This window comes from Anser brachyrhynchus (genome assembly GCF_964034855.1).
Source record: "Anser brachyrhynchus genome assembly, chromosome: 16".
NCBI lineage: Eukaryota > Metazoa > Chordata > Aves > Anseriformes > Anatidae > Anser > Anser brachyrhynchus.
In genome coordinates this window covers 1,573,908-1,598,783 of record NC_137734.1, presented here as the reverse complement: position 1 = coordinate 1,598,783, position 24,876 = coordinate 1,573,908, and the positions used below count along the sequence as shown (strand labels likewise).

Here is a 24,876-nt window from a genome sequence, read left to right as displayed (position 1 = left end):
AAACCGGGGCAGCAGCACGGTGAATAAAGTGAAAACCAATACCCCCGTGCGTTTGCTGTGTGCTCACCTGTGCAAAGAGCTGCTCCGGATCCTTTGAGCGTTGCGGGCGCGGGGAGATGTCTGAGGGTTGAAGTGGCTGGCCGGGGTTGTGCTGTGGTTTTCCTCTGGGCATTGAGGGGCTGTGATGCTGGGACAGATGAGGGCTGTGTGGTGTGAGTCTGGCTGTATTTGGTAAAACGCTGAGAGGTGTGAAGCTCGAGGAAAAACCTCAGGGTTCGTTAAAGGAAGGCACGAACAGGGGCCTGGAGCGGGAGAGGGGCTCCTGGTGCTGGGGGGAGGAGAAGCCACTGGTGCGGGCACCCAAGCGGTTGCAGCGGGGTGCTTTCCTGGGGCGTTCGTTTGCACCTCCCGAGTCCCCAACCCAGCGTTTGCCGCTGCCCTTTCTGATTCCAGCAGCAAACCTGGCACCGGGCACCTGCCGCCGCGACAGGAGCCGTGCTGCTGCACCAGCAGTGCCCTGCCTGAAGCACCAGCCTTAATTTACAGCAGGTGATAACGCAGCAGGCAGCTGTTACGTTGCTGGGCCGAGCCCCTTCTGGTTTCGTTGACCTCGGCGTGTCACGCTGGGACGGGCCACGTCCCACACCGTGCGTGGCACGGCTCCAGCCCCGCTCGGCCCCGCTGCGCCCTGCGTGCTCTCTGCCCGATAGCAGCGAGCTCCGAGCTGTTTGCAGGGGTTAGGGCAGGCGAACGTGAGGAGGAGTTACTCGAGGAGGAGTTACTTGTCCCTCCGAGGCATTAGCTTTTGTTTACTTTCAGCTGAGCCTGAAGCCCGGGGCCACAGCTCCAGGAGCTGCTGTTTTTTCACTCCTAATCAGAGGCTTTTCCCTCCCAAGGCTGCCTGTCATTAAGATAGGGCAGTAATTGCCTTCTTGCTATCTTTGTACTTGGGACAGCGTCAGCACGTCACACCGGAGGGAAACGAAGAGGTGCAATAACCCTCGGCTCCTCCTGCCCCTGCGGCACGGGGCCGGGATGAGGGCCCCGCAGCCACCGCTGCCTCGTGCGAGCCCGTGGGCTTGGGGACATGGTTTGGAGGGGCCGGCTGGGGGTGTCAGAGAGGGGACACCTGGGGGGGCAGCGGGCCTTGGGCATCATCTCCCAGCTGAGCCCCTGCAGCGAGAGCAGCCCAGGCCCCGGGGAGCTGCTGGGGGCAGCGGCTCCTTCTCCTGCCCTGGAGGCCTCAGATCTCCGCACCAGCAAAGCGTTCCCGGGGCGGGTGCTTTGACCACAAAGCTGTGCTTCCCGGGGATGTAAGCAGCTCTACGAGCAATAAAACCTCCGCAGGCAGGTTTCGGCTGCTGCAATCCCCCGTCCCTTTGCAGCAGCTCCTGGGGCGGCCGGGCAGCTCCCGGGGGGGCTGTGCAGCTGGGCAGGAGAGCAGTCCAAGTCCTTGTTGTCCTCAGCGAGCTGTGTCCCCGTCCTCCAGCAGCAGAGCCCCTTCCCCGAGAGGTCTCACAGCCAGGAGCCCCTTGGCATCTCCCTTCCCTGCCAAGAGAGGGGCCGCAGGCATCCAGGAGCTTTGTGCAGCTGAAGCTCGAAACACCGCCTGGGCAGGGCCCTGGTGAGCTGCGACAGGGCCGGGTTTGGGACTTGAGAAGTAGAAGCAAGGGTGCGTTGTCTGTAGCAGTGCACGTAAACACGTAAATAGAAATCGTTACGGCGTGAGGGTCGTTGGCCTTGGGCTGGCTGCACCGAGGATGCAGCCACTGGGACTCGAGCAGTGCACCCTGGCAGTGGGGAAAACACGGGGGGGTCTGTTCCTCTCCTGGTTCTTCAGCCCCGTTTGCAGCAGCAGGAGCAAACCGTCACCTGTGGGAGCGTGCCTTGGGGGCAAGCTACTGCCGTTGCACCGCGGGTGCCACCGAGGTCGCCTCCTCCGCTGCAGTCCCTGCCTCCTGCCCTCGCCTTTGGGCCCCTTGTCACAGCCAAGTGCAGCTGGGGGGGCTCTGGGGCTGCTCCAGGGGCCTGTGCCCCATAAGCACAGCGTGGGGGTGAATGCCGGGGGGGCAGACCGCCCACCCGCTCTGCCAGCCCCATGCTGCCGGTGCTGCGCTCCCCGTCCCCGCGCGGGTGCTCGGTCACGTCCCCTTCCCTGCCTGGGTGGGTCGGGGGGAGCCAGCCCGGGGGCTGCGCTGCTGCAGGAGCGCGGGACTCGCCTCCAGGGCCGACCTCCCCAAGGGCTGCGGGTGACCCACGCACGGTCCCTGTTTCTTTTTCTCCTCCTGGCAGGGATGTGAGCGTGCGGAGCTGAGCCCGCTCCTGCCCAGCTGCTGCAGGGACCCGCGAGCCCCTCCGCAGTCCCCGGGGACCTCCGTGCTCCTGCGGGCGCTGCCAGCGCAGGAGATGCTCCAGCCCCTCAGAGGCCCCCCCAGGGCCAGAGCTTGGCCCCCAGCAGCCACGATGAGCACAAAAGCAGCGAGCCCGGGGCGGGTGGGGGGCTCCCGGCCAAGGGGGGCTGTGGACGGGCCCCTTCCCCCCCCCCCCAGCAGCTTCCCCTGGAAGCGCTGCGGAGCTGCTGAGAAGAACGGAAAGCGAAACTTGGATCTTGCGGCTGGGTTTGTGGGCAGAACGAGAAGCGAAACTCGGATCTTACGGCTGGGTTTGTTTGTCTGAAATGAGCAAACGCTTGGTTTCGCTCTCCCCTCGCCCTCTCCCTGCTGATGCGATGACGCAGCTTCGCCTCCTCCCCGCTCCTGCTCGGAGCCGGGCAGCGCTCCCTCCCCTCCGCCGGGCTGATGTTAGGTAACAGCCGGCGCTGGCTGCTCGTCTGGGGGCTCTGCTGCTTTTCTGGCACCTCTTAATGCACGCCAGGCAGGACCAGAAGCTTTGTGTGAGGCAGCGAAAGCTGCTTTCTCCTTGCCGTGGCTCCCGGAGCTGCGGCTCTGTGGATCTCACCTGTAAAACAAGGTCAAGCGAAAGCTCCGAAGAGCCCACCTGTAACAGAAAGAGCCCTCAGTGCGCAGCCAGCCCTGCCCGGGTGAGCCTGCCATCGTCCGCCCCGGCCGCGGCATCTTGCAGGGGAGGAGTTGTTTGGGTTTTGTTGTGTTTCCTCGCTGGCGATAACGCCTGGGGCAGCACCCGGAGCTCGCCGTGGCTGGGCAGTGACGGCCAAGAGCTGCGGGGAGGCAGCAGGAGTCGTGCCCCACGAGCAAGGCAGCGCCCCTGGGACGGGGACCGATGCTGTCCTCAGCTCCCAGGGCTCTCTGCCGCTGCCACCTGAGCCCTGCTCTTTGCTGAGGATGCACAAACCGCAGCCTGGCCCCGTAGCTGTGGCCCCGCTGCCGGCAGGAATTGCGCCGTGGTCCGGTGGTGGCCGGGTTTTGGCACACGGACGAGGCAGCTCCGCTGCCCACGGGTGGCCAGCTGACCCCAGGACCCACTGCTTGGGTCAGGATCTGTCCGTTGCCCCCTCCCCGGTGTGAGAGCCTCTTTCCCTCCAGGATCGGGGTGCTGTGGGGTCAGGGCTCCTGGCCAGGCTGGGGCTCCCTCCAAGGCACCCAGGGTGCGATCACACAAGGCCAGAAGGCAGAAAGCACCATTCCTCCTCCTCCTGCTCCTCCTTCTCCTCCTCCTCCTTCCCGTGTTGACAAACACTCTAGAAAACAGCCTCTGCCCCTCCTTCTCCATCTGCTCTGCCGCCAGTGCAGCGGGCTGGCCGTGGGCTCCTTTGCATTTCCAGTTCCTGCTCATGCTGAGGATGCTCCTCTCTTCCCCTCGCCACGAGAGCTTGCATCTGGGCACCTGCGTGGCATCGGCTGCAGTGCAGGCGCCAGGCACGATGCACAGCCCATGACGGCCGGCGTTAACACCACCGAGCCTCGGCCTCCCGTGCCTGCAACCTTTTGCAGCCCCTCACATCTGGGGCATGCAAGTTCTGCCCAGCTGCTTTCCAGAACTTGCAGGATGGTGGCATGGAGATCATTTTATTAGGTGGGGAAGCCGAGGCTGGGGCTCGGCCACGTTGTCCTGCGTGCAACAGCCGCTGCGCGTGCCGGTGCTCCCTGAAGCCTCTTGTCCAGGCTGGTGAGGCCGGGGGCTGCCTGTCTCCGGGGCAGCCTCCTGGGGGACCCTCCTTGGCCTTTCCATTGGGTCTGGGTGGTTTTGGGGTGTCAGAAAGGCCAGCAGGGCAGGCTGTGCTCGCCAGCTACCCGTGCACGCTGCTGTTGACTTTTGGCAGCACCCAGTGGTGCAGCGGGAGGATGCTGCCCCAGCTGGGTTGGGGCTGTCCTGAACTGCTTTGGCTCGGCTTGGCGAGCTGCGAGGGAGCTGGGAAGGGACAAAGCTGGGACGGGGAAGGCTGGGAGGCCGAGCAGCCCTCACGCTAGGGGTGCTGAGGTCCAGGTGATGGTGCTTGTGCAGCGGCACGGGCTCTTGCTGCCCAGGGTTATCACACGGAGCCAACGCGCCCGTGCTCAGCTCCGAGCGCTCCAAGCGCGCTCGCTTCTGGGGGTGGCTTCTTTTTTGGCTCGCGTTTGAACTTCCTGTAGCTGGCTGCACCTCTCCAGGCAGGGAAAGGAATGGAAAATGAAACTGCCCTGATGATGAACAGAAAGGAAACGAGCGAGCCCTGCCCCTCCCGGAAGCCCTTTAAAAACAGAGGCCGTCGGGCTCCCTCCTGGCAGCCTTCGCCGGGCTGGGGACCGGGGCCACCCCTGCACGACCCCAGCCTTTCCCCCGCTGTTTGCCGGAGCCGCCGGGGCGCGGAGCGGCTGCTGGCCCCGGTGAGCAGCGGCCGGGGCAGCCGGGGGGGGGGGGGGGGGGCGCTGGCGGCAGGGAGCAGCCCCCGGGGTGCGGGAGGAGGGACGGGGGCTTTGACAGGGGGACGGGGACCGGGACCGGGACCGGGACACACAGACGGACAGACACGCAGACACACTAGCAGCCCGGTTCCCGGGGGTGCGGAGGGAGCGGGGCCGGGCCGGGCGCGCCCCTCCTGTTCGCTGCACCCTGCGGGCAGCGCCTTGCGGTACCCCCCCGGTGCTTGTGCATCCCCCCCCCGGTGCTTGTGCATCCCCCCCCGGTGCCGGTGCATCCCCCCCCGGTGCCGGTGCATCCCCCCCCGGTGCCGGTGCATCCCCCCCCGGTGCCGGTGCATCCCCCCCCGGTGCTTGTGCATCCCCCCCTCGGTGCTTGTGCATCCCCCCCGGTGCCGGTGCCGGCTCCAGCAGCCCAGCCCAGCCCAGCCCAGCCCCGGTGCCGGCGCATCCCCCCCCCGGTGCCGCCGGTTCCCCGCGCCCCGCTGCCTCCGGGCGCCGCCGGCTCCCCCCGCGCCGGTGCCGGTGCCGGCTCCCCCCCGGTGCCGGCGGGAGGGGCGGGGCGGGGCGGCCGTGATGCAATTTCCGCGAAGTCCGGCCCCTCTTTGAATGCGGGGAGGCCCCAGAAACGAAACCACCGGCGGCGGCGGGGAGCCCCGAGCGCAGGGCGGCCGCCCCGGGCTCCCCCCACCTTCCCCGGCCTCGGCAGCGGTGAGAGCGACGCTGGGCAGGGGGGAGCGGGGGCTCTGCGGGGCTCCCCGGGGTGCTGCGGGGTGCTGGGGGGCGTCCCGGGGTGCTGGGGGGCGCCCCGGGGTGCTGGGGGTGCCGGGGGGAGTGGGGGGCACGGGGTGCGCTGGGTGCTGCGGGATCCCTCCGGCACGCAGCGCGGGGCTGGGGGCGCGCTGGGGAGATGCCGGGCGCGGGGGGGGCCCTGGGGTGCTCTGGGGGTGCTCGGGGGGGGCGATGCAGGGTGCGCAGCCCCCGCCCCCGCCCCCCCCGACGGCTCCCCGAGCTCGTAGCATCATCTCCCTGCCCGTGCGGGAGCCCCGAGGGAGAGGAAGGGCTGGCGGTCAAGGTGCGGCTCTTGGGGTGCAAAGTCCTGGCCGGGTGGCAGGGAGCAGCGGGGCTGCCAGGGGTGCGCTGCGTCCCCCCCCACCCCCCCCGGCAGCAGCCCCCGGCTCCTCTCCGCTGGCTCTTCTGAGCTCCGGGGATGTGGTCTGCGGCTCGTGGTGAACTTTTTCCTGTTTGGGTAAGGCAAACGCAGTGGCTGTGGCTGCAGGTGCCCGCGGGCTCCGTGCAGCCGTGTCCCGGCGTGCGAGGGGGCTGTGCACACCCCCGGGGGCTCCCCGCTGCCGCTTGGCAGCAGCACGCCTGGGAGAAGCGTGCCGGCTTTTTGGGATATGGAGAGAATTGGCTTGGTGAAAGCGGCCGGGAAAAGGAGATTGGCAGCTACAGAAGTTGGTTTTGCTCAGGAGGGAAATACAGGGGAGGGGGCACCCCGGTGTCGCTGCGAGGGTAACCGCAGGTGGATGGGGCGGCGGGGGAGCGAGCGGCACGGAGCAGCACCCGTGGGGCAGCACCAGTGCAAGCCCTTCCCGGCGGCCCGGCTGTGCCACCCACTCGTGGGGTGCTCGGGGATGCTGCACTGATCTCGCCCTGCTCCTCGGAGCACCCGCAGCCGTGAGAAGACAAAGTCCTGGGGTGCCCAGACCTGGTGCTTGGCCGGGGCGGAATGACCGGGGTGTGGGACCAGAGTCCCCCGAGGCGCGCACGTCCCTGGGCACGCCACTGGCGGTGGGGAGATGCAGGGGGCAGTCCTGGCACTCTGACCCACCGCGCTTGCTGTGACCGAGGGGCACTTGGCTCACGCCAGTGTGATGCGTTGCCTAATTTCCTGTCAATAATTAATTGAGGCGAGATCTGACAAAAAAGCCGCCCTCCTCCCCAAGCTCCTCTGCAGCGCGGCGGGCTCCGGGTGCGAGCAGGACCAGCACCGCGGGTACGCTGAGCCTTGCTCCGCTGCAGCCACGCAGGCGGCCGCGCTTCTGCTCGCCATGCCCAGGGAAATGTGATTACCCCGCGCGTCAGCACAGCCCTGCGAGGGAGATGATGCTCAGGCGCAGTGAGCCCCAGCTCGAGGAAATGCTGTTAGCGAGGCGTGCTTCGCTTTGGTTTTCAGAGGTCAGACCAGTGCTGGGCAGAGGGTGCTCGTGGAGCCGAGGGTGCAAGGAACTGGGAGAGAGGCAGATGCTCCCGGTGGAGCCGGGCCCCAGAGCAGGTGTGTACCAGTCCACGCAACACGAGTGGCTCGTTTCGCCCGTCAGCGGGTCGCAAGTGGCTTTAAACCCCAGTTTGTGCTTTTCAGGGCTCGTGCGAAGAAGGGGTGTGTGGAAAAAATACAAAATCTGACTTGCAAATTGAGGTCTGTGGCTCGCAGGTATATGTTCCTCCTGATCAGCTGCCACCATCCTCGAGGCCACGTGGATTTTGCCCTGTTGACATCAGAGCTTTATTGTCAGTAGGAAGGCTGGTTTGTGGGGCAGCTTCCTTGAACTTCCTTGTGCCACACATCTCTCCTCCACCTGCGTTTAGATTTCAAAAGCTCCTGTTGCTGCTTTTTTCTTTTCTCCTCCCTGTTCTGCTGTAAGGTGGTTGTGGAGATGAAAAAGCTTTAAATTGGCTTTAATGCTGGTGATCCACGGAGACTTTAAGAGGGGGATGTGCTTCCCTTTCCTCTTCCCTCCTACTTACAGCCCCGGACAGGGAGCTTGTTCCGAGAGCTTGCTGAAAATCAAACGCTTTCTTAAAAAAAAAACAAACAGCAGCAGAATTGACCCTTTAAAGCCAGAATACTCCCTCGTGGCTTTTTTAAGCTGGGATGTCCTGCCTTTGGCATGAATTCCAGTAACACCCCGGCTGCCCCGTGCGCTCTTTATTAGTAGTTCCTAAACTGCTTCACGGAGCGGGTCGGTGTCGGAGTTGTTGCAGCGCTGCAGGACCTCATCCTGCTCCCTGCTGGGCTCAGCTCCTCCTGCGCTGCCCTGACCGAGCTGAGTGCCAGCGATCAGGTTTCAGCCCCTCGATTTTGTGTTACTGAGCTCTTTGGGAGTTCTCGCCCGCCTGTAACTGAGTCTCCTCCATGCCAGATGTTGCACAAAGCCTGGACGTGAGCGCTTCTCCCCAGAGGACTTGCTCTAAGGAAGAGGCTTCCAGAGGAAGGAAGGTGAAACTGCTATCAGAGGGAAACCAAAGTGTGCCAAAAGCCACGGATGTTAGCCCTGATCCCGACAGGCTCAGGACTGTGCTCCTGACCGCCGGCTTCACAGGAGCTGAAGCTTTCTGACCACGGCACGGGGCTGCCGTGAGCGCGGCGCTCCTGGGTCCCGTTGTGGGGCTTTCGTCTGGCAGTGCAGCAGTGGAAGCCTGGCCCCGTGGACCCGCTCGCTGCTGCTGCTGCTGCCGCTGCCTCTGTCCGCCCCTTGCCCTGCTGGCTGCCAGCTCCCGTGCTCGCCAGACCCTCTGCAAAGTTCCTGCAGCGAGCGGAGCCCGAAGCGGTTGGCTCAGCACCTGCAGCCCCGTGGCAGCGCTGCCCTCACTGTCTTATTGGGGTTCAGCATCGCTTTGTGCCCCCGGGCAGGACACACAGCTGCCCCACTCAGCCTCCTGCCCCTTTACTGCTTATAGGTGCTCTCCTGTATGTTTATTGTTTCCCAGCTTATTTCATTTCGGTGTGAAACATTTCCTCTGCGTCCCTCAGCAGTCAGGCGGCACCAAAACTTCTGCTGTGGCCTCAACCTTTCTGTGGCAGAAACCAGAGCGAAGAAAGAGCTCTTGAACCCTTCAGTCTTGGGGACTGGGTATCCGCAGGACGCAGTGCACAGGTGGTGCTGTGTGAGCAGGTCCCGTGTGCTCCTTACAGACTCTGCAGGTTTGGTGCGGAGATGAGGCCAGGCAGAGCCGGGGCAGGGCCACGCTGTGGGTCCTGCTGTAAGCTCCCACAGCCTTCTAGGTGGGGGCTCCCAGCCTGCACGGAGCGCTGTCGGTAAAGGCTTTGAAACGGCCCGGCAACGATGAGCTGGGAGGGATTTAGCTCCCGGTACAGGGAACTGGTGGCATGACACAGCGAACCAGTCCGTGGGGGGACACAGCCGGTGCTGCCGGGGGGTCTCTGCTGTGGAGCTTCGCAGCTTAGAGAAGCAGCAAGTGGCAGCGGTGCATGGAGCCAGGCTTGCTGCCAGACCTGGGGAGATAAACAGTGCTCGTGTGTATCCGCCAAGTGTGTGCCCAGCCCGATGCGTGGCGGAGAGGTAGGAGGAGGTGATTTATTCCTGCTGGCACGGGGATGCGATGCCGCTTGCTCCCTGCTGGTGCACGGTGATGCTCCGGCCGCTGCCGTCCCTGCTTGGTGTTTTGCTGCCCGCGGTCCCAGCCCGAGCGGCAGCGCCAGCACCCAGCCGGCTGCGCCTCGGCGTCCCACGTCCCCTTCACCCACAGGGGGGCAAAGAAATCTCAGTGAAAAGGATTTAAGCAGAAGCAGCGCAAAGTTTGAGCCCTGCTTTGCAGTTTGTCGGACCTCGGCCGTAAATACCGTTCTCCCCCTGCTCCTTTGTGGCTGCGGGTCGGGAGCCCGAGGCAGACGCTCAGCATGATGCTGGTGGCTCTGTTCGGCAGCACACCCTGCCCGCGGCGTGCTCCCTGCGCCCCGAGCATCGCAACCCAGCCAGCCCCAGCGCCTGCACACACCCCAAAACCCCGCAGCAGCATTTCCAGGGATGCTCCCTGCCCCTGGTTACCCAGGAAACTGCTCACGGATGCTCTCACCCGTGGCACGGGACGGCTCGGAGCAGTGAGTCACCGTCCCCACATCTGGAGCCGGAGCGCTCCGAGCCGGATGTTTACGGGACGAGATGCCGGCGGGCTCCCTGCTCCAGCGTGCCCAGCTCCTCCTGGCCTTGGCTGCTGGAGCCGGGGAGGAAGGAGGGTGGTTGCTGTGTTGATTAATCCCAATTAATCTCGTGCGCCACGGGGAGGTGGGCTGGGGGCTAGGCCGGGGGTTCTGCCACTCGGCACGGTGGTGGGGCTGCCCTGCCGTGCCCCAGCACGACCCAGGGGGGAGAGAGCAGGCGAAAAGAAAGAGAAAGCTGGCGGGAGCGAGCGGAGATGGGGGAGGCGCTGGGAGCGGGAAGAGGAAGTCGGATCGCTGGGCTCTGCTCTGGGAGGTCAGTGGCCGCTGCAGGGACCCTTCTCAAGCCGAGCCCTGCCGTGCCGTGCCGTGCCATCCACCCTCTTGGACAGCCTCTGCCACAGGCGGCTCCCCTGCCCTGGGCAGGACAGGACGAAGGTCTGCAGCCCGCAGCACGCTGAGGATTGTGCTCAGCCTCCTGGTGCTCCACAGCTTGGCAGCGTCCCCTTACGGGACGTGGTCCTCCGGGACCCGCTCAGCTGCTGAGCACGTCGGGAGCAGACCCCAAGTGCTTGGGTGCTGAGGACAAGCATGGCTCCGGCTGAGTTTCGCTGCAGGCTGAGGCTCCTGGCTAGTCGCAGGAGGCTTTGTTTTGGTGTCTGAGCACGCGTGCAGCGAAGAGGCCAGCTAATGCTCCCTGCTAAGTCACTTGTTGCTTGTTTCTTTGTCAGGCTCAGGGAACTCGCACCGATGGCCGGCAGGTACGTAGCGAGCTAGGACACAGCGGCTCCATGGCACCTCCTCCGCCCCGCATCGCTCTTTAGAAACTTCCCTGGGGTCACCTCACTCTGCACGGCCACCGCTGACGATGCCCACAGCAAACGGCCCCACGGTGCCGCTGGGCACCCTCCAGCGGCATGTGGAGCTGCTCCTGGTGTGCTCCAAGTGCAGCGTGAAGGAGGACGAGATCACCTACCAGCTGCGGCAGGTGGAGCACAAGTGCATGTACGAGATCCTCCTGGCCCGCTGCCGAAGCCGGCGCAGCACAGCATGGAGGAAGGTGTCGAGGCGGCCGGGCTTCCCCAACCCAGCCCGCTACGCCGTCTGCAGGTACTACGTGGTGGGCTTGGGCTGCAGCAAGCACGGGAACCAGTGCACGTTCGCCTGGAGCCCGGAGGAGGCCATGGTGTGGAACTTCGAGAGGGAGCAGCAGCTGGAGCGGCGGCAGCTGAAGGCGGCGGTGCTGCAGGCGCAGCTGGGGGGCTGCTCCGCCGCTCACCCCCCCGCCATGGCCACAGCCGCCGGCGAGATCCTGAGCGAGTTTGGGGGGCAGTTCCAGGAGATCTGCAAGCGCTGCTTCTTTGGCTGCCCGCAGCGCATCTCGGCAGGCGGCCAGGCGCGGCTCTGCGAGTCCCACCACAGCTGGGACCCGCTGCTGGTGCACGTGGTGTCCGACAGCCGGCTGAAGAAGCAGTACATCGCCATCCGCCCCTGCCCCGAGTTCATGCCGACCCTCAGCTACTGCTGCTTTGTCTCCAAGGGGCAGCCCTGCCGGCACAGCATACAGCGGTGCCAGTACGCACACAGCGACGTGGAGATGGCCATCTGGCAGGCCGAGAGGGAGCAGGGCCTGCTTCGCTCCGACCTGCTGCCGGCAGCGGGGCTGTGCGCCGAGAACGGCAAGCCGGCGGCGCCCGCGCCAGTGCACTTTTACTGCCGGGTCTGCCTGGTGACCTTCAGCTCGCAGGAGAGCTTTGAGAACCACTGCTCCTCCGCCGAGCACGTGCAGATGCTCTCGGTCGACACCTCCGTCCAGTGGGTCCACCGCGCGCCACCGCTCGGGCTGAGCGCCTTCACGCTGTGCAGCAGGTAAGGCGCCGCGCTGGCACCAGGGCAGGGCGGCCGCGGGCACCAGGCGCGGGCGGCACCTGGGACGCCTCTCTCCCGACAGAGCGGAGGTGTGCGAAATGGGGAGCAGCTGCACCAAGGCGCACTCCACCGAGGAGCTGCAGGAGTGGATCCAGAGGGTGAAGGTTGCCGTCAAGAAAAAGAAGCAGGCCATGAAGGAAGGGCTTTTGTCCTACCAGGACCGGCTCATCGCTGAGTATCAGAAGTGCTCCAACGAGGTGTTGATTGTAAGTCGTGGGCGGCAGGGTGGGAGCGTTAGTTTGTGGTATCCTGGTGTGTTTTCTGAGCTTGGGAAGGGAGCCCACGGCTTCCAACAGTCTCATCGCCAGAGGTGGGCGAGATGCAGAAAGGGATCATAGAATCATTCAGGTTGGAAAAGACCTCTAGGATCAAGTCCAACCGTTGTAGCATCCCTGCTTCTTCTCCCCTTTTGAGATAGCCGGAGCACCAGGAGCTTGCTCCAGGTACCCGACCGCGCTGCTCTGCCCCGGGACATTTTATTTCCCAAGGGTGCTGCATGGGAACGCTGAGCAGCAGCGCTGGGGGCTGAGCTGAGGATTTATGGATGGTCCTGCCTGGGGTGCAGGTAGCAGAATGGCAAAGGATGGAGATGGCAACGTGGTGGGCTCTGGAGCCTGTCCCTGAGTTATTGCCTTCATCCCCCCCCTTCTTGTGCCTCTCCTGCAGATGTCTGAGTACGTCGAGGGCGTTACGGTTGTGTGTCAGCAGCCCCTGCATGTGCAGTCGGAGGACAAGCGGTTGAAATACCAGTGGAAGTTCAGGGTCCACTCCCAGGTAAGCCCACCTCTGTGTAATGGGAGGCTGAGAGCCTGCCCGCCCCTGCAGGATGCTCTTGGCTCCAGGACAGGGATCTGGGGGTGTCCAAGAGGGGACACGTGTCTGGTATTTGGCAGTGGCCATGTGGGGTGCAGCCACTGTGTCTGCTGCCTTGTCTCATGCAGCGGGGCTGGTGTGCACTTGGCTGCTCTCAGCACCTCCTGCTTATCATCACAAATAACGACCTTCAGTCACGTTCCTGCCCAGAATTTTGTGTGGGCATTGGGAGCAGGAGGCCAGGTCTAATTCCCCTCTGCCAAGCTTACAGCAGACACTCTATAAAACTGCGACCTGAGGTTCTTAAAAGCTTAAAGAAATTGCTGTGGGGTTGCACGAGGAATAAGCTCCTTTCAGGAGAATTTCAGGAACACTGGGTCCAGGGTGGCACTCAGCTCCTGCAGCAGCTTTCGGTAGGAAACGCTGCCGGGAGCACCTTGGGCTCATGCCTTGGGTCGCACTCACCGTGTCTCCTCACCCGGCAGATGCCCCTGCAGCACGTGGCGCTGCTGAAGCGGGATCCAGGGGCCACCTTCTACCTCTCGGGGAACGGGCTGTCACGGGGCCTCCACTACCTCCGCGGGGAGCACGTGGCCACGCTGCCCACCTCGCCGCCCGTGGCGCTGGTGGAGGTCTCCATGGAGTGCTGCACGCTGGGCGTCTTCGAGCAGTGGGTGGTGTTCGACTTCGGCAGCCGCCCCGTCCTCCTGCAGAAGATCAAGGTGAAGGTGGGCCGGCGGGAGGCCCCCCAGCACGTCCCCGCCACCACCAGCAGGGAGGACGGCCGCGCCGTCGACTTCATGCGGTGGGACCGAGGCAACCGGTTCATCGTTCCCAGCGTGCCGAGGACCAGTGAGGACATGGATCTGCTGGCCAAATACAAGCCTGCGGCGCTCTCGCTGGACTACCGGCGCGAGGGCAGTGTGAACGCTGCCATCACCCGGCTCAACTACCGCGAGAGGATGCACAGCTTCCTCTTCTGTGAGGAAGAAGCCGAACAGGCTCTGATTGCCAAGTAAGTGCCTGGTGTGGATGCAAACGGGTTCCTCCTAGCTGTGGACCGTGCACCCATTGCTAGCCCCGTCCTTGGGGCCGTGCTGCTGGTGAAGTCTCTGTCTTTTCTGGGTTGGGTCCTCGGGCTCCTGTGAAACCCTCCAAAAAAAAATGGAAAGCAAGAGGGCTTGCTGGGCAGTGTTACAAGGGGAAGGGCTGTGTCATGTCGCGTGGCTGTGGATCGGCTTGAAGCACGGTTCCTGTCCCTGTGCTCAGGTGGCCAGCAGCCCCTCTGGGTGTAGGTGACGATCCCCCCTTTGCGGAGGGGAGGGCAGGTGCTGATGAACTGACGAGTTGGTTCTCTGTGTTAATTCGGGTCTTTCCTCCTTTCAGACTCAACCTGCGGGTCCTCATCTCACTGAGCAACATGATCGAAAGCCTCTCCATGGGGATGAAGTTTGCCCCGCCTGGTGAGCTGTTTGCTAAAGTGCCTACCCCGTATAACCTCTCGCCGGACACAGATGAGGGGTATCTGCTGAACAGGTCCGTGCCCACCGCTTTCCTGGCACTTGACCCACCTGTAGACAATTGGGTTTACGAGGTTGGCGTGGAGAATAAAGCCACCACAGAGAACACTATCTGGCTACAGATACCAAACAGATGCTGCTCAGAGCTGAACTTGAAGCCAAATACCTCCCTCAACGTGGAGATCCAGTTCCAAATTGACCAGCTGCTGTTCCGGCAGTGGCATCAGGCTGTCGACCGCCTGTTGGATGAGAGGCTGGTCCTACCTGATGTTGCCAGTTGCACTATCCCCTACTGCCTCAGACAACCACAGGAAGGGAACAGCAAACAGAAACTGGCCATCTCCTTCATCACTGGCCAGGTAACCAGCAGCCGGCAGGTCCCACCTCTTCTCATCTACGGGCCTTTCGGCACGGGGAAGACGTTCACGTTGGCCATGGCCACCCTGGAGATCATCAGGCAGCCCAACGCGCGGGTGCTGATCTGCACCCACACCAACAGGTTAGCAGGGGACGAGGGAAAAGGCAGCCGGAGTCGTGGGCCAGGCTCCTGCACTGGGCCAGTGCTTGCCTCGTGTGATGAGAGGGAGCCAGAGTCCATGAGAGGGAGCTGAGCTGGCCTTTTTTGAGTATGCGTTTCAATTACTTGTTTAAATAAATAATTCATTTGCGTTTAATGTCTTAAACTGCTCTGGCACTCCTGTTAGGAAGAAGCCTGGCACGGGTGGAAGTGTTGGCAGAAGAGGTAGCATATTCCTGCTCCGTTATAAAGTGGGGATGGAGAGAGCGTTATTTCTTTCTAGCCTTGAACGTGTACTGGAAGAAATGGAGTGGAGCCCTTGAAGGCTCTATGCATATGTCATTGTTTTGACTTTTCCATGGGGAGTTTGGGGAAAGGGAAATGCAGATCTGGTCTGACTGCTGTTGAGTCTGCCTCGAGAGAATCCAGGCCAAGCTTGTTAAAATTAGCGCAGTTATGCTGAGAAGTGTCCACGTCCAATCCTGCAGGCTGTTACTGCCGTAGTTTGCAATGTATAATAAATGTATGACTTCTAATCTTAGCCTGTTTCAGGCTGCCTGCTCACACTGAAGCTACCTTTGTGCAGATCTTGCATCATCCGCTTGGGCTGGGGATGCCGGGAGGTCAGCAGAGGAGAGGTGTGCCAGCTCACGGCTGTGTGATTTGGTTCCAGGGAGAAGCAGGGCCACAGATTTAGCTGGGCACGTTGCATTTAAAATGATTTCTCCATACGAGCATGGATTGATGCCCCGGTCTCGAGTATCAAATCATACTTTAAACCATATTCTCAAAATATGCTTGGACTTGGTGGCTGAGTAAACACCGTCTTCTCTGCACGTACATGATTATCTCTTGTGAAGGGTGTGTTGTCAGCCACAACTTGGGGAGGGTTTGGCTGCTGGTGGGTGGATGATAAGAGAAGACTGGGATAATGGCCACAGCACTGGGAGCACCACTTACAGTCCCTTGATAGTTTCCACCTTTGTTCCACTCTAGCGCTGCTGACATCTACATCCGGGAGTATTTCCACAACTACGTGACCGACGGGCATCCGTGGGCTGTTCCCTTGAGGATTATATCCACTGACCGTCCCGTCAGCCTGACCGACCCCACCACTCAGATGTACTGCTGCCTCTCTGAAGACCAGCGCTCCTTCCGGCACCCCACGCAGACAGAGATCAACAGGCACCGCATCATTATTACCACCTCCATGTTATCCAAGAACCTGAAGGTCGCCCCAGGTTACTTCACCCACATCATGATCGACGAGGCCGCTCAGATGCTGGAGTGTGAAGCTTTGATTCCACTCTCGTATGCCACTCTCGAGACCCGGATCGTCCTCGCTGGGGACCACATGCAGATAACCCCAAAGCTGTTCTGTGTTGGGGAGGGGCAGTCCGCAGATCACACCCTCTTGAACCGACTCTTTCAGTTTTACCAGAAAGAGAAGCATGAAGTGGCCAAGAAGAGCAGGATCATCTTCAATGAGAATTATCGTTCTACCGCAGGCATAATTGAGTTCGTCTCCAAGCACTTCTACGTTGGCAAAGGCAATGCTATCCATGCCAGTGGGAACATCCCCCCCCACCCCGAAATCCACCCGCTCATGTTCTGCCATGTGCCTGGTGTGGCTGAAAGGGATATGTCCTTGATTTCGTGGCACAACGCTTCCGAGATAATACAAGTGATTGAGAAAGTGGAGGAGATTTTTCAGAGGTGGCCAGACGAGTGGGGTGTCCGAGATCTGAGGAGGATCTGCGTGGTCTCCCACGGCGTACAGGTATGTAGGAGAACCACACCTTCCCTAGCTGGAGGGGTGTCTGTGCACTGCTGGCTACTCCCTAAACCCTTCCTAATAAATGCTGGGCTCTGTTTACGATAAACCCATCTCTTGTGTTAGCAAAGAGGAGGAACCTGGGGTCTTGCATGCCACCGTTTTTTTCTCGAGGTGCTCTCTGTGTAAAGCAGTATGCAGTGGGTGGCTGCACCAGAGATGCCTCGCGGTGGGGTGCTTTAGTCAAAGATGTCTTTCAGCTTCCTCTAAGCTGGATAACTGTAGGGCAGAGTTGGAGCACTGACTGGAGTCAGCCCAGGACGTGAGATTGCTGTTGAGTAACTTTGTTGGGGAACCTGCACCTGAGAAGGGTGAGGGACCCTGTGGTCTGGGGGCGTTCCTGAGCTGAAACTGTGCTCAGTTAGGCCTCTTTCTTCCTTACCAGGTTTCTGCAATACGGCAAGAGCTGAGGAAGAAGCAGCTACCAGAAGTGGTGGTGGAAAACTATGAGAACTTGCCAGGTTCGTGTCCTTCGCAATAATTAATAATGCGTGGTTGTGTTTTGAGGTCTCCTGCGCGCTAGGGAGGACTCTTCCAGTCACATCTGTGGACAGGAGAGTTGATCGCAGCTACTGCCCCTGGGTAATGGGCAGGGAGAAGAGACGCTGGGTGGTCAGAAGAACATCTTAACATTGTCCTCCTTGCTCAAATGCCCAGGGCTGAGTTGATGTAGCAAGTGGTTTTTATGGGCACTTACCCATGGCTGGCGGGCAGGGTGGTTTGCGTTTCCTCGCTGTGCCTGCTGTACAGCATTTGTGTGCATCTCTTACGCCAGATACCCAGGCTCTCTAAAGCTCACTCAGTGAGTGCCCATACATGCATTTCCCTGCAAGATACCCAGGGTGGTCTCACGGCAAAATACCTCTCTGGGAGAGTGCCCGGGGTGCTTTCAGGCAGAGCTCCCTGCTCTTCCCCGTGCGGCCCACATGGCGCTGAGTAGGAGGGAGCGCCTGGAAATCCTCTGGCTGATTGCCATCCCCGTCTGGTTGGTAATTCCTGGAGTTCACCCTTGCCTTCATGAATACGATTTCGCACTGAATTAAATCTGCACCCAACTGTCAAGTCGTTTCAAACATACGGATGTTGCTTGGTGGGAGGGTGGAGACCCTGGAAGTGCAATCCTGGAGACGTCAGCACGTGTGAATTGTGTGAAGGAAGCCCCACGTACCAGCAGGGGAGGCCAGGAGTAGAAGGGAATTGAACGTAACGTGCCCTGTGGGTACCCACTGCAGCAAAAACTGCAGAGCAGTTTGCTGAAGGAGGAGTCCGCTGCCCTGGCTGATGAGAGAGGGATAGGGCTGTTTTTGTTCTCCAGGACTTAGCTTATGACTCATCCATGTTTTTAATATTATTATTTTTTTTACTGTACAGCTGGGACTCCTCGTGGTGAGAATTAACCGACCCCTGGGGTGTGTTTCTGCTCTCCACACCCTTTCTTTACAGTCTCTTCCCAGCTCTGAAATCACCAGGGTGCCTCTCGCTGTTTGTTATTTGCTGTGCCATCAGCCGGCAGCGCTGTCCTTGAGGGTAGAGGGACACTTGTGAAGGGTCACTGTCCTCGTCCCCGCCAGGCCCGCGGGGCTGCTCGGTGGGCACTCGCTGTTTCTGTGCCCTGCCGTTCTCCTGTCTCCCCACTGCCCTTCCCTCCCCGGTATGTGGGTGGCGGTGACCGGCGGCGTCCGTCCCAGCTCGTGCCTGGAGGCCGTCGCGATCCCCGAGAGCGTTCCCACGAGTGACTTGTGCCTTGTCCCCTCCGGTGCAGGGCGGGAGTTCCGGGTCATCATCATCAGCACCGTCCACACCAGCGAGAGCCTGCGCATCTCGGCCTCCCACAACCTCGAGTTCTTCAACGAAGCCCGAGTGCTCAACACCATCATGACCAGGGCCCAGTCGCAGGTCATTGCGGTGGGGGATGCAGTGGCCTTGTGCTCCCACGGCCAGTGCAGCAAGGTGTGGAAGCGCTTCATCCAGGAGTGCATCGAGAAGGGGAGCGCCTCCCCGGAGAACCTGACGATGGCGCAGATCAAGCAGGCCGCGTGTGACAAGGAGAGCTGGAGAAGGAGGAGCCCGCAGCGGAACGACGAGGACAGCGACTCGGATTCCTGGAGCTCTGAGGCCGACAGCCTGAATCCCGACGATCCCATCCTCCAGGAGCTCTTAGATGAGAGCAAGAACATGCTGGTGACGGTGTCCGAAGAAGGGCTGCTGAATGTGAAGCCTGAGACTTCAAACCGGTGGGAAGACAGGCAGGAATACGTCAGCTTCTCCTCTCAGGTGATGCAGGAATATCTGCGTATGCACCCCAAAATGTACAAGAGGTGCGAGCTGGTCAAAGAAAGGTTTGACAGGGCTTCTGCCATCACCCTCAATGACTCTCCTGCCATGACCATTCAGATCAAAGGCAGGGTTCACTGCGGGACGGCCTTTACCGGCGACGAAGTGCTCGTGGAAATCCTGAAGAACAGCACGGATGACAGCAGCGGCCTCCGCCCACAGGGGAAGGTGGTGGGCATCCTGAAGCGTGCGGAGAGGGAACGGACCTTCATCTGCATGATGGACGAGTTTGACCCCCGGGTGATGATACCCATCGATCCCACTGTCACCAAAATATTTGTCCCAGGCCTGAAAGAGAAACCCAACGTCATTCCCATCCGCAGGCTTGTTAATGGGAAGTACAGGGTGGTCAGCTGCGAGAAGATAAGCCAGGACACAAGGAGATGCCAAATCTTCTGTGTCCAGGTTATCTCCTGGCGGGACGGTTTTTACTACCCTTTGGGGATAATAACTGAGATTTTGCGTGTGGCCTTGACTTTGGAAGAAAGCTTAAAGATCCTCAACTTGGAGTATGCTTTAGAGAGGAAATACCCAGCTGCTGTTACCAGGGAGCTTGCCAAATACACCTCCAGCAAACCAAACCTCACCAAGGAGAATCTGAGGGACTGTCGGAGTTACCCAACCTTCACTGTTGACCCTGAAGGTGCCAAGGATTTGGACGATGCTGTCAGCGTCAGGGATCTTGGGCGTCACTACGAGATTGGGATCCACATCGCGGATGTGGCTGGCATCATTCCCAAAGGCAGCGCCTTGGACCTGGAAGCAAAGAGGCGTGGTGTCACCTACTACCCCCCTGAGCAGGAGCCCGTGTGCATGTTCCCACCCCGCATTAGTGAAGACATCTGCAGCCTCCTGCCACAGAAAGAGCGCCGTGCGATCTCCTTGTTCGTCACCATAGAAAAGGAGACTGACATGGTGATAAAGGGAATCTTCACCCTCTCTGTGGTCCAGTCAGACAGGCAGCTGACCTACAGCGAGGCAGAGCTCTGCATTCAGAACTACTACAAGGGAGGCGGGGACGCCCTTTGTTTCGATACCCTGGAGGACTGCATAGCTGTGGCTTATCACTTCTCCAGGATCCACCGAAAGTTTCGGCTGCAGGAGGATTGCTTCTATGACCAGCTGGATGAGGAAAGCTCCCCAGGTAACAGGGGGTCCCATCAGATGATAGAGGAGTTGATGATCATGTTCAATAGTTTTGTGGCTGAGTTCCTCACCAACCAGGAGAACACCAGAAATGTCACTCCTCTCCGGTGTCAGAGCGAGCCAAGCCCTCAGCAGCTTTTAGCCATGAAAGACAAGTACAGCCATATCATCCCTTTGTCCCTCCATCTCTCACACCACCTGGGAGATGTGTCTCCTAATCAAGAGTCCCCTAAAAATGTGGAGTTCAGCCTCCTGGCCCCCATCTGGGAGCATTTACAGTCAGCTGCACATCTCTGTGATCTCCATAAGATGCTAGACCTTATCGTTACTGATGACATCCACCCGAAGCTGGCCCCTGTGGTCCTGGAGTTCAGGAGACTGCTCAGCCGCTCCTATTTCAGTCGCTCCAACTCCACCGTCCTGTCGAAAGTGGGCCACTACTCCCTGCACGTTGACTCGTACACCTGGGCTTCCTCTCCCATCCGCCGGTACATGGATGTCGTGGTGCAGCGGCACCTTCATTCTGTGCTCCGCAAGAAGCCCATCATCTATTCTTCCGATGACATCGAGTTTCTCTGTCATGACTTCAACAAGAAGAATTCCAAGGTGGTGATTTACGAGAAGAGAGCCCGCTCCATGCAGTTGGCCACCCAGCTGAAGAGCCAAGTCCTGCAGAAGATCGCCTTCGTGGTGGATATCGAAGGGATGGAGAGGTACTTTAAAGCCCTGTTTCCACTGAGTAGAGAGAGTCTTCCAGATCCACAGGTAATTAATTACAGGGCCCTTCAGCTGATAGAGCAGCCCATGTTCATCCAGAAGCAGAAGAGCGTTAGGCTGACGTGGAAGAGGAGGATGTATTCTGTGGAGATGATGAAGGAACACAGACTGAAGGCAGGAGCTCTCCACGACCACAGCATCACCCTCTTCCAGACCCAGATATGGCAGGACATGCTCGCGGCCATCAGAAGTGAGAATTTTGAGAGCCTGGCCGCTTTGCTGCAGAAGAGCAAGGAGCTCTACAAGCGGCAGGTGGGCTGGGTAAGGAAGAGCGAGTGCTTGCACTATGTGGAGATCACCCTGGAGCTGAGCGCCGGCGACACGCTGCAGTTCCAGCTCACCACGGACGTCTCCCGGGGCTTCCTGGTGCCCTTCGTACAGCTGTGGTGCGTGACGCCAGGTTTCGACGTCTGTCTGCAGCACACGGAAAAGCCTATCGACTGCTTCTCTGCGTACGCCACCCTGCCGTCCAAAGACAAGTACAAGCACGCGGCGGAGTATAGCAAGGTGTGGATGCCGATGAGCGCCATGGAGTCTGCTTCGTGTGCAGTGGCTGAGAATGACTCTATTGTCCTCCACGATGTCAAAATCACCTGGGCAAAGCAAAGGACGAGCAAAGGGCAGCTGCAAGGGACTTTCTGCCTAAAGAAAAGCTTTTTGGAGGAGTGCTCCATTGAGGTGGAGTTTAACCACTGTTACCTGTGCATTCGCCTAAGTGGGCTGAAGGTTAGGAGCCTTGAAAGCAACGAGGAATGCCTTAGCCATGGCCTCCAGAACCTGTCTTTGAATAACAAGGACAAATCAGAAAACAAACTTGTGGTCGATCCAGACACATACACCTGGGTGGCTCATGGGATCACCGAGGAGTTCAGCGACGACCAGAAGTCAGACAGGAGTAGTCAGCAGACTTTGAATTTTTACATCAACTATATGTCTATGGAGAACATCCCCGTGGAAATCTCACAGCCTTCTGCCAGCTTCACAGTGGAGCTCATACCCAAGATGCTGCCAGACATGTAAGTGTGCTTCGTGCTCATGCTCTAGTTAGCCTACCAGTGCAGCGTAATGGCTTCCTGAGGGACCCCCTGCTAGACCCAGACAGGCTTTGCTTTGCCCCAAAATCTGTCGTTGCTCAGCTCCGGCTGTGCCCTTGGGCCGTTGCCGTTTGTTGGGGGTGGTGTCATTTCTCCCACCTGTCCTCCAGGTGGTTTCTTGCTGGTGGACCTCGAGGATGGGGCTGGGGAGGTAGAGGAAGGTGCCATGGTGAGGTTTCACTGGACATCTGTTTCTTACGTTCCTGAATTGCTGCAATATGTGTCATAAAAGGCAGCGTGAAGCACTGGATCAGGGTTTGTTGAGCAAACATGTGCTCCCTGATGTTCCAGTCATCCTCCTGTGTTGCTGTGAAGCATGACCTGCACTTACCAAAGCACAGCTGATGTCCCGTTTGCCCTTCTCTGTTCGCAGTGCAGACTGCAAATCGCATCCGTGACTGCTGTAGTTTTTCCAGGGCAGAATGTGCTTCCTTGTTTGTTGTAAATTTTAGGAAAAAATGAAATGCTAATCCAATAAAATGGAGTTGGGAGGTAATAAAATCGAGTTGGGACAGAAGTTGTGCTCCTTGCTCTCAACATCTTTGCAGGTTCAGCTCTTCAGAGAGGCACAAAGAGCAGAATAGGACTTGAATGCAAATTTTTTTAAGTTCTTTGTGAAAGGAGTTAATGCAACACCAAAGGAGAAAGAATAAATGAGACAGTTGTACAAAGCTGTGTTACTGTCTTTGCTACTTTATGCTACACTTCATTCACCCTTTATTTTTCCTTGTCTGACAGACGGAAAGAAAATGCAATTCGGAGACTCCAGCATGCCTCCGAACTTGCTAAAAGCATCGCTTTAGGCCACGAACCTCCAAAAAAAGGTAGGTGCAAATATTCACCTTTGACTACGTGCTTCTGGCCAGGCAGGTGACCTGGCAGCCTCTGTGGGCCCCTTCCATGGGGATTCTGCTGCCGAAGCAGGACGTTTCCCTGCCAAGGGGAGGGAAGAGCTGCTAGCCCGGTGGTGTGCAGGTGGCGTTGGTACAGGCTGTCCTGCTGGAGCGGGTGCAGCCCAGGTTTTATCCCCAGGACTCGCAGAGAAGCCTCAGGGGCAGAGCCTCTTGGCACAGGACAAGGGTTATGTTTGGGTGGTCTTGTCTCTGGGCTGTAATTGCTTGGTAGTTGCCGCAGTCACTTGGTACCTCCTGTTGAATTGCTTGTGTGCTCTCTTTGGTAACCTTCTCTAAACTTGTTCTCTTGTCTCTTTGCTGTAGCAGTGACAAAGTCCAAAATCCTGCAGCAAAAATCCTTTGATCTCCCTGGCAGCCAGAGGAAGCTCAACGAGAGTCAGAGACAGGCTATTCTAAATGCTTTAAAAAAATCCTTCACGCTCATCCAAGGCCCACCAGGTAGGGCAGTGGGGACAGCACGTGTACACGCACACCTTGGTGTTGGGACCTTGTCTGTCACTTTCCGTGGGGCCCTCAAGTGAGACAGGCGAAGGTCGCACAGGTTGGCAGCGCCTAGGGCTGTTCAGGGCAGTCCCCTTGGTCCTTGAATTTTTTCATGGCTGGTCATTTGGATACTGATCTAGAGCAAGGGTGTCCTGGTTAAAGCGTTCTGAGCAGCATTCTTGCCTTTCTAGGTACAGGGAAAACCGTTGTTGGAACTCACATTGTCTACTGGTTCCATAAGCTGAATGAGGAGACCAGCAAGAATGAGCAATTGCCTTCCTCTGATGAAGACGAGCCTGAAAAGAGAAAGTGCATCTTGTACTGTGGCCCGTCCAACAAGTCCGTTGATGTTGTTGCTGGTAATTATCTGCTCTAAGCCCTTGAAGTATCTCATACCGGTGGAAGGGAAGGGCTGTGAGCAGGAGGCTAGGAGACAGGAGAGGCAGAAAGTGGGGTCTGGTCCTCACAGAAGACTCCTCACTGCAGGGTGAGGACCGGTGACGATGGGGTTGATGAGCGAGGGGTGGGGAGAAGGAAGGGGCTCTGCATGGCGAATGCTGGGCACCGTGCAAGCCACCGGGTTTCTCAGCATCACCTGGCGCTGCCTGAGCAGGCTTGTTCTCCTTCCCCAGAGATGCTGCTGAAGATGAAGGACCTGAAACCACTGAGGGTTTATGGGGAGGCCATAGAGACGCTGGAATACCCGTACCCAGGGAGCAACCGGCACCTCTCCCGCAAAGCCTTGCGGGACGCAAAACCAAAGCCTGAGCTCAGGTAGGACGACATGGCCACCCGGGCTGTGCGAGTGCTGGGGTGTGGTGCTTGCTGCGCCCATAAAGCTGAACAAGCCAGAGCAAACGTGGATTCCACTACACTGCTGCAGAGCAGCACTAATGACCTGCTTTGTGCTTATATTTTTTTTTTCAACTAAGGGTTTATAGTCTAACACAGCACCTAATCGAGAAACCCCGGTGATTGAAAACATCCTAGATTTTTTCATCTCTCTTTTTTTTTTTGAACAGCCCTAAACGTCTCAGACGTCATTCCTGCTTGCAGCTGTTAACAGGCGGTTGCTATATTTTGTGTCCTCAAGGGTGAACTAAGTGTCAGGTCTATAAAGATGGAGAAGTCTGGCTTTGACTTCTTTAGCTAATGTGGTTTCTCCATGTAGACGTGTGGTGTGCTGCACTGGAGAAGAAATTGCTTGGGTCTCTGTGGGGGAGATATTTATGTATTGTCTCTTTATTCAGCAAGATAATCCTGCATCATCGAATCCGAAGGCGACCCAACCCTTTCTGGCAGTTTATCTGTAACTTTGACACTCGAGTGAAGGAAAGAGAGGAGATAACAGAAGCCGAAGTAAAGAAGTGAGTAGAAAGAGACCTTGGTGAGAGATGTCTGAGTCTGGCCATGTGCCACCACCACCTGAAGTATCACAGTGCAGAAAGCTCTTTCCCTGTGAGAAGAGGTTTGGGCTGTAGTTTCGAGGCCTCAGCTGATGCAAGCTGTTAGAGCTCTGTGAAAGTCAGCAATTTTGTCCTGGCTCATGCAAACTGAGAACTGGTGAAAACATTAAAAAAGGTGAATAAGCTGTGCATTTAGAATGATAATAAAAAGTGATTAGCTCAGGGTTAGTGCTACAGTGCAGAGCCTCAGCATCACTTCTGCTCAGTGCTGTAGGCCTCCTGGTCCGAACGTCACAGTATGTCTCCGACACTTGCGTCCTACACCCTGAGCCTCTGCCCTGTTGAATTCAGAACAAAATGCATTTCCTGCTGTCTGTCCCAAGCCCTTT

At 59.2% G+C, this 24,876-nt stretch overlaps 1 protein-coding gene across 2 annotated transcripts in view; it reads left to right on the top strand.

Moving 5' to 3' along the window:
• The first annotated feature begins 89 nt into the window (after window positions 1-89).
• The window catches only part of HELZ2 (helicase with zinc finger 2), a 31,463-nt gene continuing 6,676 nt past the window's right edge, over window positions 90-24,876 (top strand). Inside the window, exons 1-14 of one of the 2 annotated variants that reach the window (XM_080557935.1) lie at window positions 90-4,784; window positions 10,452-11,589; window positions 11,672-11,855; window positions 12,316-12,423; window positions 12,948-13,477; window positions 13,849-14,481; window positions 15,496-16,279; window positions 16,719-16,794; window positions 18,096-21,606; window positions 22,423-22,508; window positions 22,902-23,036; window positions 23,273-23,440; window positions 23,714-23,855; window positions 24,332-24,448. In XM_080557935.1, coding sequence (XP_080414061.1) covers window positions 10,589-11,589; window positions 11,672-11,855; window positions 12,316-12,423; window positions 12,948-13,477; window positions 13,849-14,481; window positions 15,496-16,279; window positions 16,719-16,794; window positions 18,096-21,606; window positions 22,423-22,508; window positions 22,902-23,036; window positions 23,273-23,440; window positions 23,714-23,855; window positions 24,332-24,448 — 7,475 coding nt within the window. In that variant the 5' untranslated portion in view covers window positions 90-4,784; window positions 10,452-10,588. Of the gene's footprint in view, window positions 4,785-5,315; window positions 5,529-10,451; window positions 11,590-11,671; window positions 11,856-12,315; window positions 12,424-12,947; window positions 13,478-13,848; window positions 14,482-15,495; window positions 16,280-16,718; window positions 16,795-18,095; window positions 21,607-22,422; window positions 22,509-22,901; window positions 23,037-23,272; window positions 23,441-23,713; window positions 23,856-24,331; window positions 24,449-24,876 lie in introns of those variants that run through there. The other variant, XM_080557936.1, reaches the window with a different exon arrangement.